The 19,511-nt window shown below is 40.3% G+C and overlaps 1 protein-coding gene across 1 annotated transcript in view; it reads right to left on the bottom strand.

The window, feature by feature from the left end:
- Nucleotides 1-19,511, bottom strand: part of DHX32 (DEAH-box helicase 32 (putative)) — a 37,839-nt gene that overhangs the window by 11,868 nt on the left and 6,460 nt on the right. Inside the window, exons 3-6 of the mRNA XM_014611366.3 lie at nucleotides 18,671-19,043; nucleotides 14,113-14,358; nucleotides 11,939-12,038; nucleotides 11,699-11,857 (exon numbers count right to left, since the gene is read on the bottom strand). Of these exons, the coding sequence (XP_014466852.1) occupies nucleotides 11,699-11,857; nucleotides 11,939-12,038; nucleotides 14,113-14,358; nucleotides 18,671-19,043 (878 nt within the window). The remainder of the gene's footprint in view (nucleotides 1-11,698; nucleotides 11,858-11,938; nucleotides 12,039-14,112; nucleotides 14,359-18,670; nucleotides 19,044-19,511) is intronic.

Raw genomic sequence — 19,511 nt, 5'->3', positions numbered from 1 at the left:
AGTTTGGATCCAAACACAGAAGCCTTTGTCTAGCACAAGAAGAAGACTGACCAGATCTAGGACATCCCCAACTGAAATGGAGAAATGTATGTAGACTGCTGGTATATCTGTAACCCAGTGATGAATACAGACAGGCCAATTCTGAACTGGGGCAAATGGGGAAATGAACTGTGACACCATCTGATCAACAACATCCAGCCTAGGAATTTGGTAACTCTTCAATTCTAAAATCTTTCCCCCAACTGTTTTCTGCTCTGAACATCTATCTAGACAGTGTCAATATTTTCTTATGACTGTTAGCTGATTCTAGTTCATCTTAATATTGCAATAACATCCTTGTTTTTCTAACCGGGGAACTTGTTTTTTCTTTTTTGTATCTTTTGGATATCGAGCTAAATCCTGCTCGCATTGAAGTCCATGGCAAGACTCCTGTTATGGCAGGATTTGGCTCTTTTTCTTCATCAATGGTGTCTAAACTTTGAGACACCAATGACTGTTTTGGCAGTTCTCCAGGTGTTTGTAACTGGTCACAATTTGCATACAAATTTTCACAAATCTCTTCATCAGAAATAAATTGATATAGCATGTATTATAGATTGTAGAGTCGGAAGGGACCACCATGGATCATCATGTCTGACCCGCTGCCCCTGGCAGGAAAGAGGACCGAGGTCAGATGACCCCAGCCAGGTGACTATCTAGCCTCCTCTTGAAGACCTCCAAGTTAGGTGATAGCACCACCTCTCTTAGAAGCCCATTCCAGATCCTGGCCACACTTACTGTGAAAAATTTCTTCCTAATATCTAACCTAAATCCACTCTCAACTAGTTTACACCCGTTATTCCTAGTCACTCCCTGGGGCGCCTTAGTAAACAGTGCTTCCCCTATTCCCCGTTGACCTCCCCTAATAAGTTTATAGGAGGCCACAAAATCTCCCCTCAGCTGTCTCTTGTGAAGGCTGAAGAGATTCAGCTCTCTCAACCTCCCTCTGTAGGGTCTATCACGAAGGCCACTAATCATGCGAGTGGCCCTCCTCTGGACCCTCTCGAGATTCTCCGTGTCCCTCTTGAAGTGTGGCGCACTGGACACAGTACTCCAACTGTGGCCTGACCAGTGCCACATAGAGGGGGAGCATCACCTCCTTAGTTCCATTAGTCATGCACCTGCTAATGCATGACAAGGTGCAACTGGCCTTGTTGATGGCTTTGGTACACTGCCGGCTCATGTTCAACTTGGAGTCAATTATGACTCCAAGATCCATCTCTGCCTCCGAGCTGCTGAGAAGGACACTCCCCAACCTGTAGGTGTGCTGGGGGTTCCTCCTTCCCAGGTGGAGTACCTTACATTTATCTTTATTAAATTGCATCCTATTTCTCTCTGCTCATTGATCCAACCTGTCCAGGTCAGCCTGAATCTGCTCCCTGCCCTCCGGTATACTAACTTTGCCCCATAACTTGGTATCATCAGTGAACTAATGGAGAGGGTGCTCTCCACGCCCTCGTCCAAATCGCTGATGAAGATACTAAATAATATTGGTCCGAGGACCGAACTCTGCGGGACCCCACTGCCCACCTCCTTACAGGCCAAGAAGGAACTAATATGTATTAGTACATATATCTTTGCTGATAGATGACTAGAAATCATTTGTTGCCCAGATTCATCAGCAGTGAAAACCTGCAGTAAATGAGGTTTTTTCTCACCTTGAGGCTTAAAAGCAAAGGAGGGCTATGAGTTTTGTGCGAGAGAACTCAGGAACTGCATTTAGTCTCTGGGCTGCACTGCAGACAACACTGCTTCTCATGCAGTAACAGAGCCATGAGGAAGAAACCTAAGACAGATTTAATTTTTTCACACTGGTAGTTAATTTAGTACATCCACTGCTCGCAGTGGACTTTGTACATGGAAGACTTGGCTACAAGGAATTAAAGAAAAACCAGTAAGGGAAATGGAAACCAATTAAAAAATGGTCTCTTAAATCAATCATTTTGAGAGTTATAATACTAGTACCTAGAGGGAAATTTTTATAAAATTCCCCTTTTATTAACTTTTACAAGGCTTATATCCCAATGCTAGGTGATACATAATTCTAGCCAGTGTTGTACCCTTATTAATTTAATTTAATTTAATTTAAAACATTAAGAGGGTTTTTTGTTGTTGGGTTTTTTTTTACAAATGAATAATTTTATTCTCCTGAGATGCTATGCAACACATTAGGCAAAACTAGCATTTGGACCTATTTTGTATTAGGCTTAGAATTCATGGCCGCTTGCAGACAAAAAACCCCCCCAAAACCCAAAATCTACTGGAAGCAGCAGCGTGTTACTTTGACCGGGTTCCACAGAATCTGCATAGACTGGGCACTTTAGTGAAGCTTTTTGGTGTTTTTATCTAAACCTGAGACAACCAGCTCTTAGATAAAAGCTCCAAAAAAGCCCCACTAAAGTGCCCAATCTATACAGATGTTGGGCAAGCTGGGTCCAACTAACATGCTGGGCCCAGCATGCTAATGTGCTGGGCCCAGCATGGGAGTGCACCAAGTTTAAAGTACAGCACCATTTTGTTTTGGGTTTCTTTTTAATGTCTGCAAGCAGCCCAAATGCCTGCCTGTATAACATGAAGGAGAGGACATTTATTAGCAGGCATACAAGGTTTAACACAATAAAAAGATGAGACCTTGAGAAAGTCAAAGCAACTGAGATGAAATTAGGTTGGACATTTAAAAGTTAAAAAAAAAAAAGAGAGAGTTCAAGAGTTTTACCACTGAACCATGAAATGAAAAGTAACAGCTGATGATGGAAGAGAGAACAAGAATCAATGACAGAAAATAGGGATAAAAAATTAAAAAGGTGGGGAGGGATATGGCCATTCAGACTTAACATAATTATCAGGAATCATAGAATACTAATTTCAGTAAATCAACATAGGAGTTTGTAATAAATAACAAAATATATAGCTAACATCCTTATAAGTATCAGGTTTGGCAGCCAGTTCCAGTCCCTGGATATAGTGTCTGTGCTTTGCATTTTTATCCCTCAGAGTTAGTTGCCCTGAGGTTTAGAATCAAAATGACTTCATGATTTTGCAAGCAGTATTACCAAAAAATAAAGAAGTACTTGGGGTTATATCATATTACAAAGGACAAGTTAATAAATGCAGATTATACAGGTAAAGTAACAGTAATAAAATAAAAAATGGAATAGGATTTTCAGATATTAGCCTGCATTTTCAGCCACAAATGCAGACAATAAAAAAGCCATTGTAAAAATGGCAAAGATTCAGTTGAGAATTCTTTATGGTATTGTTCCTGTTTAAATAACCCCTCATAAATAACACAAACAAAAATGGTGTACATATTTAAATCTGAACGGCTCTCTTTAAAGGAATAGGGACCTGCATTGTTTTATAAAGAAGGTCTTTAAGCAAAGTGTTATTTTCAGGGCAGCTCGCCAAATCTAACTCTTTGCTGCCCTCAAGGCAAATGGCAGTGCTTTGTGACTCAACTACTGTTTCCACAAAAGCAGCATTAAAAAGAAAACTTTCAAGTTATATTCCCTATTTTTAAGTATTTTCTCTTGCTATTAGCTTTGTGGAAATTTGAAACTGAAGGTGCTCCTGAATCAGATATCTTCTTCCATTGCTATGTACCTTGCCTACTCAAACCCATCAGCAATTCAATATTTATTAAAGCAGAAAAAACCATAAAGAATTCTCACATGAGCACTTGCCACTTTTATAGTGGCTATTTACTGGCTCCATTTGTGACTTCAAATGCAGACTAATATCTGAAGATCCTATTCTGTGTAGTCTATTTTTCCTTCATGTACTTATTTTGTTAAAAGGAAATCTTTTGCATAAACAGTTGTTTTGGGAAAATTAACTGTGTAAAAAGAATAGATGGATGTTGGAATTCATATATATAATCTAATATCATATTTAGCACTTGGCCCTTTTATCTGAAGATTTCATGGAGACGCTAAGCCAGGGATGGACAAAATATGGCCTGCTGGCTGGATCCAGCCCACCAAACAATTCTGTCTGGCCCACAGTGGATCCCTTGGCCCCACCTGGCCCAGGTGTAGGAGATAGCCCAGGCCATGGCACACATCCAGCCAGTCCCACAGCCCCCAAGCATGGAGGTGCCACTGGGCATGGAGTGCAGCCTGCTCTTTCCCCACACGTGGCTCTTGAGCACATCAGGAACTGTAATCCATGGGGCCCAGCAGCAAGGTGGCCAGACTTGGCTTCTTGGCACCCACTGAGGAGGCGGGTCATTCTGCTTTCACTTCTGGTGGCTGCTGCTGCTGCTAGTGTCTCTGCTGCCATTGCCAGCCCCAGAGGTGCTGAACTGAGTGAGTGGGCAGACGGGGTCTCCATGGAAATCGGCTTGGGGCCCCCTCAACCAGGGCACGTTCGGCTGGGTGGATGGGATGGGGCCATGGGCAGGTGGGGAGTGGCATTCAGGAATGGGACTGGTGGGCAAGGTCAGGGCCAGGATCCCAGAGTGGTGACAGCATGGGGCTGGGGCAGAGTCATGATCCGCTCCCTGCACGTGCCTGCAACAGGTGCCAGTTCTGCAGGCAGGCAGGAGTCGAGCACTGCCTGTGGAATTGGTGCCTGTCCCATTTTTCAAGTCAGCCTAGGATACTCCTTCCTGACACTGGTTTGTTTTTTAAAAGGGGTTTGTCATGCTCTGACATAATTAACAATTAGGAGCTCTAGCCAAATTCTATAGGAAGGATGAGAATTGACCAGAAGATAGGCCCTAAACCAGGTCAGCTGGCTGATACGGGAACATCTCCTAGCTAAAAGGGAGGCGTACACCCAATGGAAGGGAGGGGCCATCACCAGGGAGGACTATACCGTGGTTGCTTGGGGCTGCAGGGGGGCAGTCAGGAAGGCAAAGGCAGAGATGGAACTGGGACTAGCTACCCGGATTAAGGACAAGAAGAAGTCCTTTTTTAAATACATAGGGGGCAAAAAGAAGGTACCCAGTAACATGGGGTCTCTGCAAGACACACTAGGAAATCTGGTTGTTGCACCATACAACAAGGCTAACCTATTTAACGATTTCTTTGCCTCCATTTTCCTCAACAGGGACCAGATCAGCCCGTCCCGCCAGGAACCCCTCAGGCCCCGGGGGAGCTGCACCCAGGCCTAGGGTCAGTGAGGATCTAGTCAGGGAACTTCTGGAGGGACTGGACATATTTAAATCAGCTGGTCCTGACGATCTCCACCCCAGAGTGCTCAGGGAATTAGCAGAGGTCACTGCAGGACCCCTGGCATGGCTTTACGAGCACTCGTGGTGCTCTGGTGTGGTGCCAGAGGACTGGAAAAGGGCCAATGTGGTTCCCATTTTCAAAAAAGGGAGGAAGGAGGACCCAGGAAACTATAGGCCAGTTAGTCTTGCCTCAATCCTGGGTAAGTAATGGAGTCATTATTGATGCCAAAATGAACATGGGCCGACAGTGTGGGGACGCGGTCAGGAAGGCCAACCATACCTTGTCATGCATCCACAGATGCATCTCAAGCAGGTCCAAGGAGGTGATCCTCCCCCTCTATGCGGCACTGGTCAGGCCATAGTTGGAGTACTGCATCCAGTTCTGGGTGCTGCACTTCAGGAGGGATGTGGACAACATGGAGAGGGTCCAGAGGAGGGCCACCCGCATGATCAGGGGGCAGCAGGGCAGGCCCTACAAGGAGAGGCTAAGGGACCTGAACCTGTTCAGCCTCCACAAGAGAAGGCTGAGGGGGAAATCTAGTGGTTGTTTACAAACTAGTCAGAGGGGACCAGCAGGCATTGGGGGAGTCCCTGTTCCCCCGAGCACTACCAGGAGTGACTAGAAATAAGGGTCACAAGCTGGCAGAGGGTAGATTCAGACTAGACATCAGGAGGCGCTACTTCACAGTCAGGGCGGCTAGGATCTGGAACCAACTTCCAAGAGAAGTGGTGTTGGCTCCTACCCTGGGGGTCTTTAAGAAGAGGCTAGATGAACACCTTGCTGGGATCATGTGACCCCAGTGCTCTTTCCTGCCATGGCAGGAGGTCGGACTTGATGATCTGTCGAGGTCCCTTCTGGCCCTACAAACTATGAAACTATAATGGCTCCCAAGGGGCCATTTAGCCAGAAGGGGAATTGCCAGAGGACAGCAGCTGAGGTTGTCCAACTAGTAGTCCATGGGCTGCATGTGGCCCCTGAGGGGTTAACCTGTGGCGCCTGGGCTCCCTTTCCAGGTCCTTCCCCCTTAACTCCCCCATTGCTCAACTTCAGCCACTGGAGTCTGAGTTCCCCATCCCTCCTCTTGCTTGTGCTTCCCACCCCCATACATGGGGGGTAGTAGCATAGGGTGGCATGATCTGTGGGGCTGAAGTAGCCTCTGTCCAGGTGGACTCAGGACACTGTGAACGCAGTGGGGCTTGTGGGAGGGGCCATGTTACATGGTATTTGGCCCTAGTTTAAGCTATGGATGCATGGCAGAATCTATACACACCATCTGTTCAGTCTGATTTCATGCTACAATTTGATTCACAAATAAAAAATATATACAGGTGGCTAATAAATTTAACCCATTGTGGCAGATCTGTTATCTGATCTTTAAGGAGTGGCCCCTGTTAGGTAAATCTGGTGCAGTACTTTATTTTGTATTGTATGTCATTCTATCTTTGTTACAATTTGTTTTCTAAGTGCAATGAGTTTGATCTGTCTCAAGTCATTTGAAATTAGGTACATTTGTACAGCCTGTGTTAATATTAAATTCTAGAAATATATTCTTAATGTATAGGAAGTTAGGAGAGTATAACTCTTTTATACTACAGAAATCCTGCCCATCCGTGCTCAGCTGTAATGTGAAAATTGGTTGTGCAAGCCCCGTATGACTAAAATCCACAAACTGCTGGTCCTCTTCCATTGTTTTATGTAAAATGAGTATAACGTTAAAATTTAAAAACCTTTAGCTGTGGTCAAATAAGGATGTTTCAATTATTTAAAAAAAGAACAAATCCGCTTCTGTAATCTATGGGAACACAGGGTTTTTTTGTTCTACTATATAATGCTTTAAAGATCCAGCTGATTAACAGATAAAAAGGAAAAGATATCAGTATTAGGAAAGCTAAAGAATTCAAATAAAGCGCTTCAGAACTATAATGCCAAATCCATTTTCATAAAGCTAATGAATTCTAAAAAGGGTAACAAGTTTGCTGCATTTGCTCATTTCAATTATCACATGAATTAAATGCAGCAGCTGTAAGCCTGACATGTTTGTTGCTTCTGTAATGTAGTAATGAGTCAGTTAATCCACACTTTTATTTTTCCCCAAAGCACAGCAAAAAACTTGTGTGTATTGTTGGTGAAAAGAAATAAAATGTTACTGTTCTAATTATATTCCTTTCTTTGTCTAAGTAATATCTGGCCAATTGTTTCTCATGGACTGAAACACTTCCCTGCTATATTGTAGATCTTGCTTGCTTATAAGATACTTCAGTGGAGGGCAGACTTTCTTATCTACCTTCCACGGCTCGAAAAAAGCCAGTGCATGTCCATATACTGTAATGATAAATCCCTAAAACTATTTGCTCCATGTATTCAGCTTTAAAATAAAAAAAAAATAGTCTCTAGCAGTTCAGGTTACGAAGAAAATCTCAAAACTGTGAACTGAGCATAGGTGATACAGAGATGACTCTACAGAAAGCCTGGAACAATAGCTGTGAGAGGTGTGAATTGCTCTGCTCATTTCTGCGAGGTGTCAACTCAGCTTCCAGCTGGTGATAGTTAGCAACACTGACATTTTAAAAATGTAATTTCTTGTGTGAAGAGAGGGAAGATCACAGAGCTACACAATTTACTCTGCAGCATCTCATTATGTTGTTGCAAGAGAATAATATTTTGGAGATACCATTTTTTTTTCTCCCCCCACCTTCCACCATCCCCATTCAAAGAAGAATTAAACCCAAAAAGCTTGGCAGAGTTTATGGGCATATTCAGGCTCTAACACAGAACGCTCAGGGCAGTTATGGAGCAACCGAATTCTATTTTGGGTAGCAGTATGCTCATTTGTGAGTTTTTAATTTTGATCACTTAATGGCCTTAATTTGTAAGAGTACCCCCATGTCTTTTCCCCCTACAATCCCCTGCCACCTCCCATGCCCCCAGAAAGCTGCTTTGTCAATTTACACACCTCAACAGACATTGAGCACACACTGTACCATGTATTACTCTGAATATAATACCTATATATTTTCTAGCAAAGAGCCCAGTCTGGCAAGATGCTGTGCATCTCCAACTCCCATAGAGTTTCATGGGGAGCTGGAAGATTCTGAAGTCATCTTTATGATGTTCACAGGGAGTAAGAAACTGAAACTTGGTCTCTAGGTGAATGGTATCTACACTTAACGTGAAGTTTCAGGCTGATGCAGTTCTTGCAGCTATCTAAGCAGGCTCCGTGAAAATGTTCTACTGTGGTAGATGGCACAAACAAAAATGTGTTTGAAATAGTTGTTCTAGTTCTTTGACCAAAGAGAATTTTAAGCCATAAACTTTCAAGCTGAGCATAGCCCAATAGTTTCATAGCTTACTGATGGTCTATGGAGACTTGCCATAGGGAGATTGGCTGCAAAATTGTGATCGGAAATATCCAGGAAAACGTACATTAACTCATAGTCAATGACTCATAGTCAATGCTATGAAATATTTGGGAAATCCTGTGCTCAATGAACTAAACAGCAACACATCAACAAAAGTTAAGCATCATAGGATATTAGGACAAGGGAAGGTTAGAAATGTACAACCTTTTTCATCTCTGTTATGCCAGTTTTATTATACAACCTCAATGTTTTACCCTGCTTCTCCCAGTCCCTAAAGCTTTTCTATCACTGGAGTTTACACTTGTTTGACCTCAAGTGTTTCAAGTATGTCACTTGTTGAGCAGGCAGTTGCAGCCTTGGATTTGATACCTGCTCAAAGCGAGCCAAAGCATCTAAAGCTTTCAGAGTATTGTAGACATAAGCAATATTCCCTCTTTATAGAACTTGTGAGAAACTTGGCCTAACTAAAAATGCCTCTAGCATTTTGTTAATCTTTAGTATCATTTCCATTCTATAATGTCTCTTTTATATTATGTCTAGCAGTACCAAGCCATTTCTCCAATATTACTCTATTCATCCCACCTGTAGTGCAAGAACAACTTCTTTCGTGTTCAGTAAACACTCTTTATATTTTAGAATTTTTTTCTTTTAGTAAAATTCTTTTTTAACTTCCAGATGTATTTCACATGACTTTCTCTTAAGATAAAGCTCCCTTGGATTGAATGTCAGAAGAGTTACCACAGTGGCCATGAGCTTCATGCTTCTCATCTATATCACCTTAGCTACTAACCAAACTGGCCCTTCTCTTTCATGCTGCTACTGAAGTGCCAGCCTGCTCCAAGTGTCTGGTTGGACACTTCTATCTTCTTGCCAAAGTGGCATGTGTTGGTATTCAAACTGTGTGAGGTTTTAATCTACCATAGGAATGTCTAACTAACATCCCTGGAGCCACATGCAACCTGCAAGGGATTAATGAATGGCTCCCAGGCTCCTACCTAGCCACTACCCTGCTTATCTCTCCAGGGGCTGCTGTAACTGGGGTCTCTAGGCTCCACTCCCATCAACTTTCACTTCCTGCTCCTCCTACCCCAGGACTGGAGGAGCCTACAGCATGGTGCAGCAGTGGCACAAGGAGGCTGCCCACATGCATGGTACAGGTGTGGTATGGTTTAGGGTTCTGTGGCTTGCACTAGTGTGGCCCATATGGCATGCAGCCTCTACCTGCATATAAATTGGACAGCCCTAGTCTACTATCACTTCCTGGGGGAGACAAACTCTTTGTGCTCCTTATTGCAGCACTGAGGAATTTACCTCTATCCTATGGATTCAGCATTGTGAAAAAAATATGTAAGTCTAATTGATTACTGTTATGAATACATACATTTATGGTAAGGACAAAAGCCTTCCTCTCTTATGCTGGGAAATTAGCAAGGAAGTACCTAGTAACAGAGGACTAGATCCAAAATCTGTTGAAGTCAACTGAAAGACTCCTACCAATTTAAATTGGTTTTGGATCAGAGTTAGGAGTACATAGGAGTCCAGCATTGAGAGAAGTAAGTATTACAAAATCTGTTGTATATACAAGGAAACTGTATTTAGCCTCCAACTACAAGACAGAAAAGGAGGTTAAATAAAATCTCTAGTATAACCAATAAAGATAAACATCCAGCAACAGATTAATCAAGGGAATGGCTACCTTCCTTAGAGCACAGCTCAGAAGATTTATATAAAAGACTCTGATTAAAAAAAAAAGGATAACATAGAGTAAATTTACAGAGTAAAGAGACTGATCATCTCACATCAGGAGAATTTCTTTCAAGAAATTAGATTACAGTTGTGAAGTGGTAATATTTTCACTGTTTGCTGAGCATCCCTAAGAACAATTGATGGAATTGCAGTGTCTCACAGCCTAAATTTCATATTCTAACCCAAACCTTGTCTGGGTTCACATCCAAAAACGCTCTTCTTGCTCTAGTTCTAGTGAGAATTAAAACATGTAGGGATATCTTTGGTACATCAGGGTAGTGAACGTTGGTATTAAAACTTGCAATTTCATTGTTCATTTGTCTATAGCACAACTGAGCTGGTACAAGGAAAGGGCTATCAAAAAGAGGTCCTTTCATATGATGAGGGCAATGGTGCTATTCTGCTATCTATCTAAACTGTATTAACTATGAAAGGACAAATGCAATACAGCTAACACTCCACACTGTTATCCCGTGCTTCTTTCTACAGCTAGTTTGTTTTCATGTAAAACTAAAGGAAAAAAATCCTTTCTCTATTACCCTAGCCAGTAGTGAAGAAAGATTTATCAGTAGAGGCAAATTGACTAAACATGTTAAAAGGTTATCAGGAGTAGGTTCTTCTAGTGTTTTTCTGTAGATAACATGATCATTTTTAATAATCCCCTTAAAATAGTAGAGCCCATATATTATGTAAGGTGGGAAAAACTGAAGGGAAGAACAGAACAGAATTGGAAGCATTATATTCAGTATTGGAAGTGTGGTTTGAAGTCCCTCTTTAAGGTTAAAAGTCATTTTTTGGTTTTAGTATCATATTTTTCTTATATAAAGATTTACATCAATGTTAAGGTAACTGTCCTCTAAAATGTAAGAAGTGAGGACAAACCTGTCCGCTCACAAGCTTACCTACTGATAAGCTTCTGTCTACTTTCTGTTTTACATTGTCCTCTCCCTGAGTGAAGAAACATCTCTTGCTATACATATGCACAATGCATATACACCTTATACAGAGAACTTTAGTTTTTGTCAGGGCCTCTAATCACTTCTGTGGCACAAAAAAAAATGAACCTAAATTTGAGGATGTGTTTTGAATACTGATTTTGGCTATACAATTCATTTTCTTTCCCTTGGATTTTTTCCTTTCCTTCTCAGAGCAAGCAATCCACTACTTGCAACCATTTTTATAAATGAAACTATTACACTCAGCAAAGTTTTCATTATCAAAGGTAAATTGCTCCACAAAATTCAATAGAAGAGATGGGGAACCCATATTTGTTAAAACCAGCAGAGTGAATAACGGTGAAAAATAAAATTAATCTTAAAAGAAAACATAACAGCAAATGTAATAAGACAGATGGAAAATTGCAATATTGAGCAATACCTGGCCTATTTATGAAGTCACAATGGCCCAAGCCTGCTATAGCCATCCTCTTCAGAAAAAGAACCATGCTAGTTAGATTGGATTCCTGTATTTTGGCTTGCGGGTGTGGTTTCATTTCCTTGTATGTAAATTCTTCAGGGTACAAGCAGAATAACTTTCCTGAAGAGAGTTCAGAAAATGATCACACTTTTTGATTGCATATATGCATTTCATCATTTCATTTTGTGCCAATAAGCCTACCTGATGAAGACGTGCCCAGAATTTGCTTGCGCATCTCTGCTTGGCTTTTACTGATGGGCTGCATTATTATAGAGTCTGCTCTGATTCTAGGATTATGAACCTTTAAATGGAAAGAAAGAAATTAAGCATCAGAAAAATGAAGACTGTGCAAATACCAGTGGTTCTGCAAAGCTTTTTTATTTGGTAATTTATTTGGTAATTTCATTAAATGTTTGGCTTTCATAAAATGCTTAGTTCCCTTTGCATACAATCTGTTGTTTCACCTGTCATGAAGTAAGAACCACCTTTCTTTGATAAATTGACAAGGCACAGTCAAATTATATGTAGTTTTGATAAAGGTCTCCAAGTCATTTCCTGAAGGCAATGCACCTTTCTAAAGCAAAGAATGTAGCCTCATTCCACCTATGGAAAAGCACTGTAAGAGCAGTGGACTATTTTTCTGCTTCTTTCAGTGCTGGAGTTACAAAATTGTAAGATAATAATGTGTTGTTTTGTCAAAAAATTGGGCGTTTGTTTCACTGAAAGTAATCAGTCTGGTGCATAAAGTGTACACAGAAAAAGTGGTACATGAGCATTATCAACCCCTTGTTTTGCTAACAACTGGTCCCTCTCAGTTTTATCAAAGAAAGAGGCTGATGTTGCATAGCTACCATGAAATGTTCATGGGTGGATCTAGGATTTTGAAAAGGAAGATGTAGATGGTGTGATATCAGATATAATACAACACATTTTTGTCCAGTTAAAAAGAAACTAGAGGATATACTAATATGCCAGGAGTCTAGGGCTATATTATTCCATGCAGCATTCATGGTCAGGGATAGTACTATCTTACAGCAGAGTAAATAAGTGTGATAAAACGCTTGGTGATAGGGGCTGGCTGGGGCATGTGGGTGCTAAAATGTGGGGGCTGCCTGCTGCACAGCTCTTTACTTTAGCACTCTTGTGCTCCAGCCAGGCCCTCCACCACCTGACACCACCACCCAGAACCTGGGACTGACCCCGCAAGCCTGCTGCCAGCTCTGGCCTACTCTTCTTCAGATCAAACTGCTGCTGTCCCAGATGCACATGTAGATGCTGCACCCAGGAGCAGCTGCCCAGAGTTTATTGCATCATGTTAATTTTACTAAATTTATGTGTATATGTACCTACTGAAAGTTATTTCCACACCTGAGTTAATATTCACCTGAATTTACATTTCCACACCTGAGTTAATATTCACCTGAATTTACATTTCCACACCTGAGTTAACATTTCTACACCTGAGTTATTGTTTTAGCTAGAGTTAAAACCAGTCTGCAGAGCTGTGAGATAAGAGCTAGCCTACCAGGAGCACCTAACAAACATCAGAATTGCAGAAGTAAGGCTGCCTTGATTAACAAAATATGAAGCCCATTAAAAAGGAGAGGGCATCATTAATACCTGTGGAGTGAAGAGTTTAGAAAGAATCAGATAGATTATAATGATCCATTAAATCAATTGATTCCCTCACCACTTGAATAGAAAAGTTGCTGCCACTGCCAGGCAGTTGGTTTTAAACTGTGCATGGTCTAGGACTCAAAGGATAGGTAGTGCAACTGCACCACTGCATTCTCCCCTCCCCCCCCCCGAATTCACCAGTGGACATGTCCATTTCTTTTTGGGCAACCCCATCTTATTTGTTATTTAATTACTTAATTACTTTCCATTTCCTCCTGTTCTGATCCTCTTTCCAAAGTCCATGATTGTAGCCTGCTTCTTCCAGCTACCCAAACAGATGAGCAGCCAGTCACGAGACTTCCAATACTACAACTTCGTATATTATGTAGCAAGTTACCATCCACCCACTTCACTCTAATACTCCTCAGTACCATCACCACATCCATTCTGGAAACATGAGTCAGAAATCCAAGTTTGCTGCTGAACCAGTCCTTCCAGGAAGGAAAACACAACAGCAAAATACTGAATAGGCACTTTAAAAATTAACCATCTTGTGGTACTGACTAATTCCGATGCTCTGTTGTATGATGTATACTGTATATATTGTATACATAAAGATGAATACCCACTATGTGGGGGAGACCCAGATTTAGCAGTGACTTCTGCATGGGGTCATGGAAGATCAGTCACTTTCTTCTAAATTTCTGGACTGATCAAGTAGTTGCCAGACTATCTACTAATTTCATTTTTTCACAAACCTTTCTTCTCTCCACACCAACATCGATGACAAAAGTTGCAGTCCTGATCCAAACCAAAGATTCTCCAAAACTTGTGGTTAGTAGCACTTTTCTTTTGTAATTTTTGCAACATTTTTCTTCATCTTCGTTTTCTTTGAAAATTACTTCTTTTTGTCTAGGATATAAAGTAACTGGGACCAATTCTCCAAGATCAGGATTTAAATTAGAGCCCTCTTGCCTGATGATTTGGTAGGCTTTTTCAATTTCCTACAATCAAAAGAGGTATCTTAATTTTATCAGACCATGGTAGCAAATAAAACTGCATGAATAGATTAAAAGAGAAAAGAAAATGGAACAGAAATATGTGAGAGAATTTAGTGCACAGGAGCAAAGTTAAGTGTAGCATTTGAAAAAAATCTGTTTTCCAATAGCCTGAGAAACGTTGTGCTTTTTTCAAAGTGTATCTTTCTTTCATGTAATTTTCTAAGTGTACCTTGCCAGCTTGACATTTAATGATATCTGAACCAACCTCTGAGTGAAGATAATTACGTGTCTGCATTACAAAACATCCAACTACTATTGAAAAAGAAAGTCTGAGAAATTAGACACTAGGGGCACCTACACACCTGCTGGACATCTGCTCCAACACCTGCTAATTAGCACACATTGGAGCAGACCTGATTAATCGAATCTCCTGGAGTGTGCTAATTAGCATGCTCCAGCAACCTCTGCATTATATGTATTCAGCATGCCTGTGCTTCAAAATGGCGGTGGGGGTGCTTTAACTAAAGCTCATTGACTGAGCTTTAATTAAAGCACCCCCACTGCCATTTTCAAGCATGGGATGCTGAATACACATGAAGCTGCAAGCGCTTTAATTAGAGCGGTTCTTGGAGCTGAATGGTTGAATATGGACTCCAAACCTTATGAATGGCTTTGTATTATAGATCCTGTATTCATCGCTGCATAAGGCCAGTGGTAAACTTTCTGAGTACGTATGATACATACTTGGAAAGGGGTACAAAGCTGAGCTCAAAGGAGGGACAAAGCTGAGCTCCTAAACAAGTTCTTTGCATCTATATTCCTAAATATGGATAAAGACATATCTCCCAAAGGGACTATAGACAGGCACAAAAGGGACTCCAATCCACCAACAGTTAGCACTGAAAGGGCATTTAGAGGGGCTGGACGTGTTTAAATCAGCAGGCCCAGATGATCCTCATCCAAGGAAAGTCATTTTTGGCAACCGGCCAATGCCATTTACATGTTTCAAAGACTACATATTTTTAAAGTTTTCCTTCAAAAGGGAGCACAAAAGTACCAAAACTTCAAGTGCAGTGACCACAGGAACACTTTAAAAAAGAGTTCTTATTAATAATAATTGTAATAACAACAACAAGAGCAACATCACAGAACTAGTGTCCCACCTGCTCCCTTGGCATAAAGCTGTAAAGTTTTCCTTTGAATTTATTTTGTTTAAAGAGAAATAAGCCTTTGAGCTTAAATATATGCAAGCCTAAACCAAAACCTAAATTGGATATCAGAAAGTATGGTATTAAGGAAGTATATGATCCAAATACATTTACATATTTCTTTTCATTTCAATCGACCCAGTAACCCAAGCCCAGTGTTTACAGTCATAGTATTTTCCAGAACAGGGGAGTTTAGATACTGTGGTATATGGTATGGTTGCATTATGCTATTTAGAAAATTACACGTATGCTATGAGTGTTTGTTTGTACTTTACTGTGAGGTTGTCAACCTATAGCATAAACAGAAATAGGATCACAATGTTGACAAGATACTTCCATAAAAATGCTCCAGTAGTACATAATTTGTGACACTATGGGTAGTTCACAAACCCAACTAGCTAACATCCCTTTAATTTATTAATCTCTGAACTTTCAACTTTATTTATCTCTTTGATTAGGTTAGACAACAGTTAAGTGATAAGAAACTAAAACCCATGAATAAAACCCCAAACCTTAAATTTCAATTAGACAATAGGACATCTGACAGGATGTGAATTATGATGTAATAATTCATTACAGGTGGAGCAGAGCATGAAGAAGACATGCTTTCTCTGTTAGGAAGGAAATATTAGTGCTTTTCTTTGCTGTAAGAATGCATTAGTTAATCTTGTAAATCCTTTTGATATAAAGCATCTAGATGTACTAAGCATGATTATTAATAGAGATGTGTACAACCATCTCTGTGTGTATTCTTCATGAAAACTAATACTACAGAGTGGTCTGTATTAATTTATATGGTCCTGTACAAAGTTGTTATTATCTATAATGAAGAATTCTGTCCCCTTTCCTGCAACCAGCACAGCAAAACATGTCTTTCAGGAAGATAAGGAAAAAAGCTATTTTTTTTTCCATTTAAAATAACCATTCTGAAACTTAAAATGAGTCATATGAGGCAAAAGATAACAAGTGGTTTGACTGACAGACATTTTAGATTGACAGATATGTTGGATACACCAGGAACTATTTAATTTCTTGTGAGAAATCTGGGCATGAACTCCTGGTAAAAATTAATTTAGTGGCAAAACTCCCATTCCCTTCAAAGGAGCAAACACAATACTCCAGGGTAGGATAACACTCTGTGTTGGAGGGGGTTGTAAAAGAGAAGTTTCTGACATGGATTTTACAGTTTTACTGTAGGTTCTGAAGGCAATGAAAGAAAGAGGTCAGCAACCGAGACACGTGGCAGGAACTGAAAGGAATGTCAAATTGATAAACTTGAATAATTTTTTAATGGGAGTTACTAACACCTGAATGTGAAAAATAACTGTGTACAAAGGAAAAGGCAATATCCTAGAGCCAGCCAAATACATTTATAGATGTTAGGAAAAGGAGGAAGCTAAATTAAACCATTCAATGCAATGCATGACCATGATTTTCTGTAAAATTTAATGTAAAATTTGTAACGTTTTAAAATTCTGTAAATTTAATGTAAAATGGTCAAATTGTTGGAAGCACAAAAATATGGCTTAATAACTAATCATTAGTGTATATTAATGAATAATTTAAATTATTTCCATTTGCACTTTTCTCCATGACTCTCAATTTCTCAGCTTTAGTCACTGTATACAACGAACTAAAAAGCACGTAAGTTAGGATCCACCCACTGGTCCTGTCCTTCTGCAAAGATGGACATGTTATTTATATTTGGCACCAGTATATCTGAGCCCAGTGCTTCCAGCTTCCCCAATTTCCAGGTAAGCCTAGCAAGCAAACTTTCAGACTCACCAGCCAGCTGGCCTCTAACATTAGCCACCAACCATAACCTGGGAAGCAACCTGGGAAGCAATCAGATTATCCAATAATTTCCAGTATAGTTGATATAGGATATACATCACCATAGTTGTGCCATTTTGAGCCTCGACTTGTTGCTTTGGAAAAGCAAAACATATATAAATAAAAACTTAAAAGACTAGCACAAAATTGGTTTCTTTGTTTAGTAAACAGGGCCGCCAACTATACTTATAATTGCAATCAGAGCAGCTGTCAGTTCGGCAGCAACCACTTTCAACCACCAACTGCTAGGATGATAAAACGTATGCTGACCTCAGAGTCTGGAAACCAAGGGCTCACTGACTTTTGGCGTAGTCTTTGTGGTAGGGCTACCATGGAGCTGCATGCCTGTACTAGGATTGCCAGGATCCTGGATCTGGAACAAAGAATGGAAGCGACACCCTGGTCTCCCTATCTCTTGAGAGCTTGCTTCCCAGGTTATGGTTGGTGGCTAATTTTAGAGGCCAGCTGGCTGGTGAGTCTTAAAGTTTGCTTCCTAGGCTGACCTGGAAATTGAGGAAGCTGGAAGCACAGGGCTCAGATATACTGGTGCCAAATATAAATAACATGTCCGTCTTTGCAGAAGGACAGGACCAGTGGGTAGATCCTAACGTATGTGCCTTTTAGTTCATTGTGTACAGTGACTATGGCTGAGATATTTACAGTCATAGAGAAAAGTGCAAATGGAAATAATGTACAGACAAATTTCAGACTAGGATACCTTGCTATAGAGAGCATTGGAGTTAATGGCATAGTCTCTGAATCAGAACTTCCTAGATTTTAAATGCTGGAGACTGCAAGTGGGAGAGGAACAGGGGAAAAACCCTGATCCATACTCTGTTCTCTCTCCCTTATTGTGAGCCAGTAAATGGCAGTTCTTAAATTCTTATGAGAACACCTTTCTACTGTCACTTTTTTGTGCCCCCAACTACTACAGTTGCCAAGTTGCTCTTACATGGAATGGTATCAGAGGATCCTCCATAGTGTTTAACACTAGTATGCAAGCGATTCACCCTCATGTCCTCCCACATCTCTGGTTTTAGGCCCTAGTTTGCCTATTTTTGCTATGTTTTATACCATGCACCAAAGACAGTATGCAGCCCTTTACAAGGCCTACAAAGAATTGGGTATGAAATAGAAATTTAATGATAAAAGTATCTATGGCAACGTTCAGAGTCTTAGCTAAATCACAGCAACAGGATTGTTACAGTTAATTTAAAGAACATCTGGATTGTTTTATTTCACATTAAAGATGTTTGAATAATTTAATAACTTACTTGTTCACATGCCAGAAAGACCACAATATCACCCCTTTCTTTTGTATGATGTATCTCAAAGAGCAGTCTTAAAGCAGAGAGAAAATGGTCTTTTTGAATGGTACAAGTGTATACAACATCTACGTGATGTTTGTTTTCCACCCTTATGAGGGGGGCACTACTGTAATAGTCTTGAAGTTTGCTGGACATATGAGGGGCTGTAATTATTACCAGCTTCAGCTCTGGTCTTGATAGCAAAACACCTTTAAGAAGTCCAATTAATACATCTGTTGGAACTGTTCTTTCATGAACATCATCTAATATGACGACCCCATAGCTGCTCAAGAGAGGAATGGACATCATTTCTCTTTGTAACATGTCATCTGTACAGTATCTGTAAAATATAAAACACAGAAAACCAACATTTATTTTTGAATATTAAGTTTATCTGATAGAAGCTACTTCATGCTCCTGCCAGCAGGAGGAAATTGTTCTCTACATTTGCTAAAAAATTAGTAAAGAACAAACTTAATCCATTTGGTAATTCTAGTTTGTGTGAGGCTGTGATAAGATGTTTTTCTAAATCTGAGAAAGGTTATAAACATTCAAGTTACTTAACCTAAACTACAATATCTGGTTACAATTCTCTTGAAAAGACACTGTAGACATAAACCAGAATAGTTTGTCACATAAAATCATAAAACTCACATTGCTTTTCATCTTTCAAAATCCTTATGCACCTTGTTTACAGTAATTAATCATTATATCATCTTTGAGGTAAGTGTTGTTATTATTGTTCCCATATTAGATGAGGAAATTGATGCATGACTACAAAATGTGTCAGTATCAAGCTAATTCAGAT

This window comes from Alligator mississippiensis, chromosome 6 (genome assembly GCF_030867095.1).
Source record: "Alligator mississippiensis isolate rAllMis1 chromosome 6, rAllMis1, whole genome shotgun sequence".
NCBI lineage: Eukaryota > Metazoa > Chordata > Crocodylia > Alligatoridae > Alligator > Alligator mississippiensis.
This window is presented reverse-complemented; position numbering and strand designations above follow the sequence as displayed.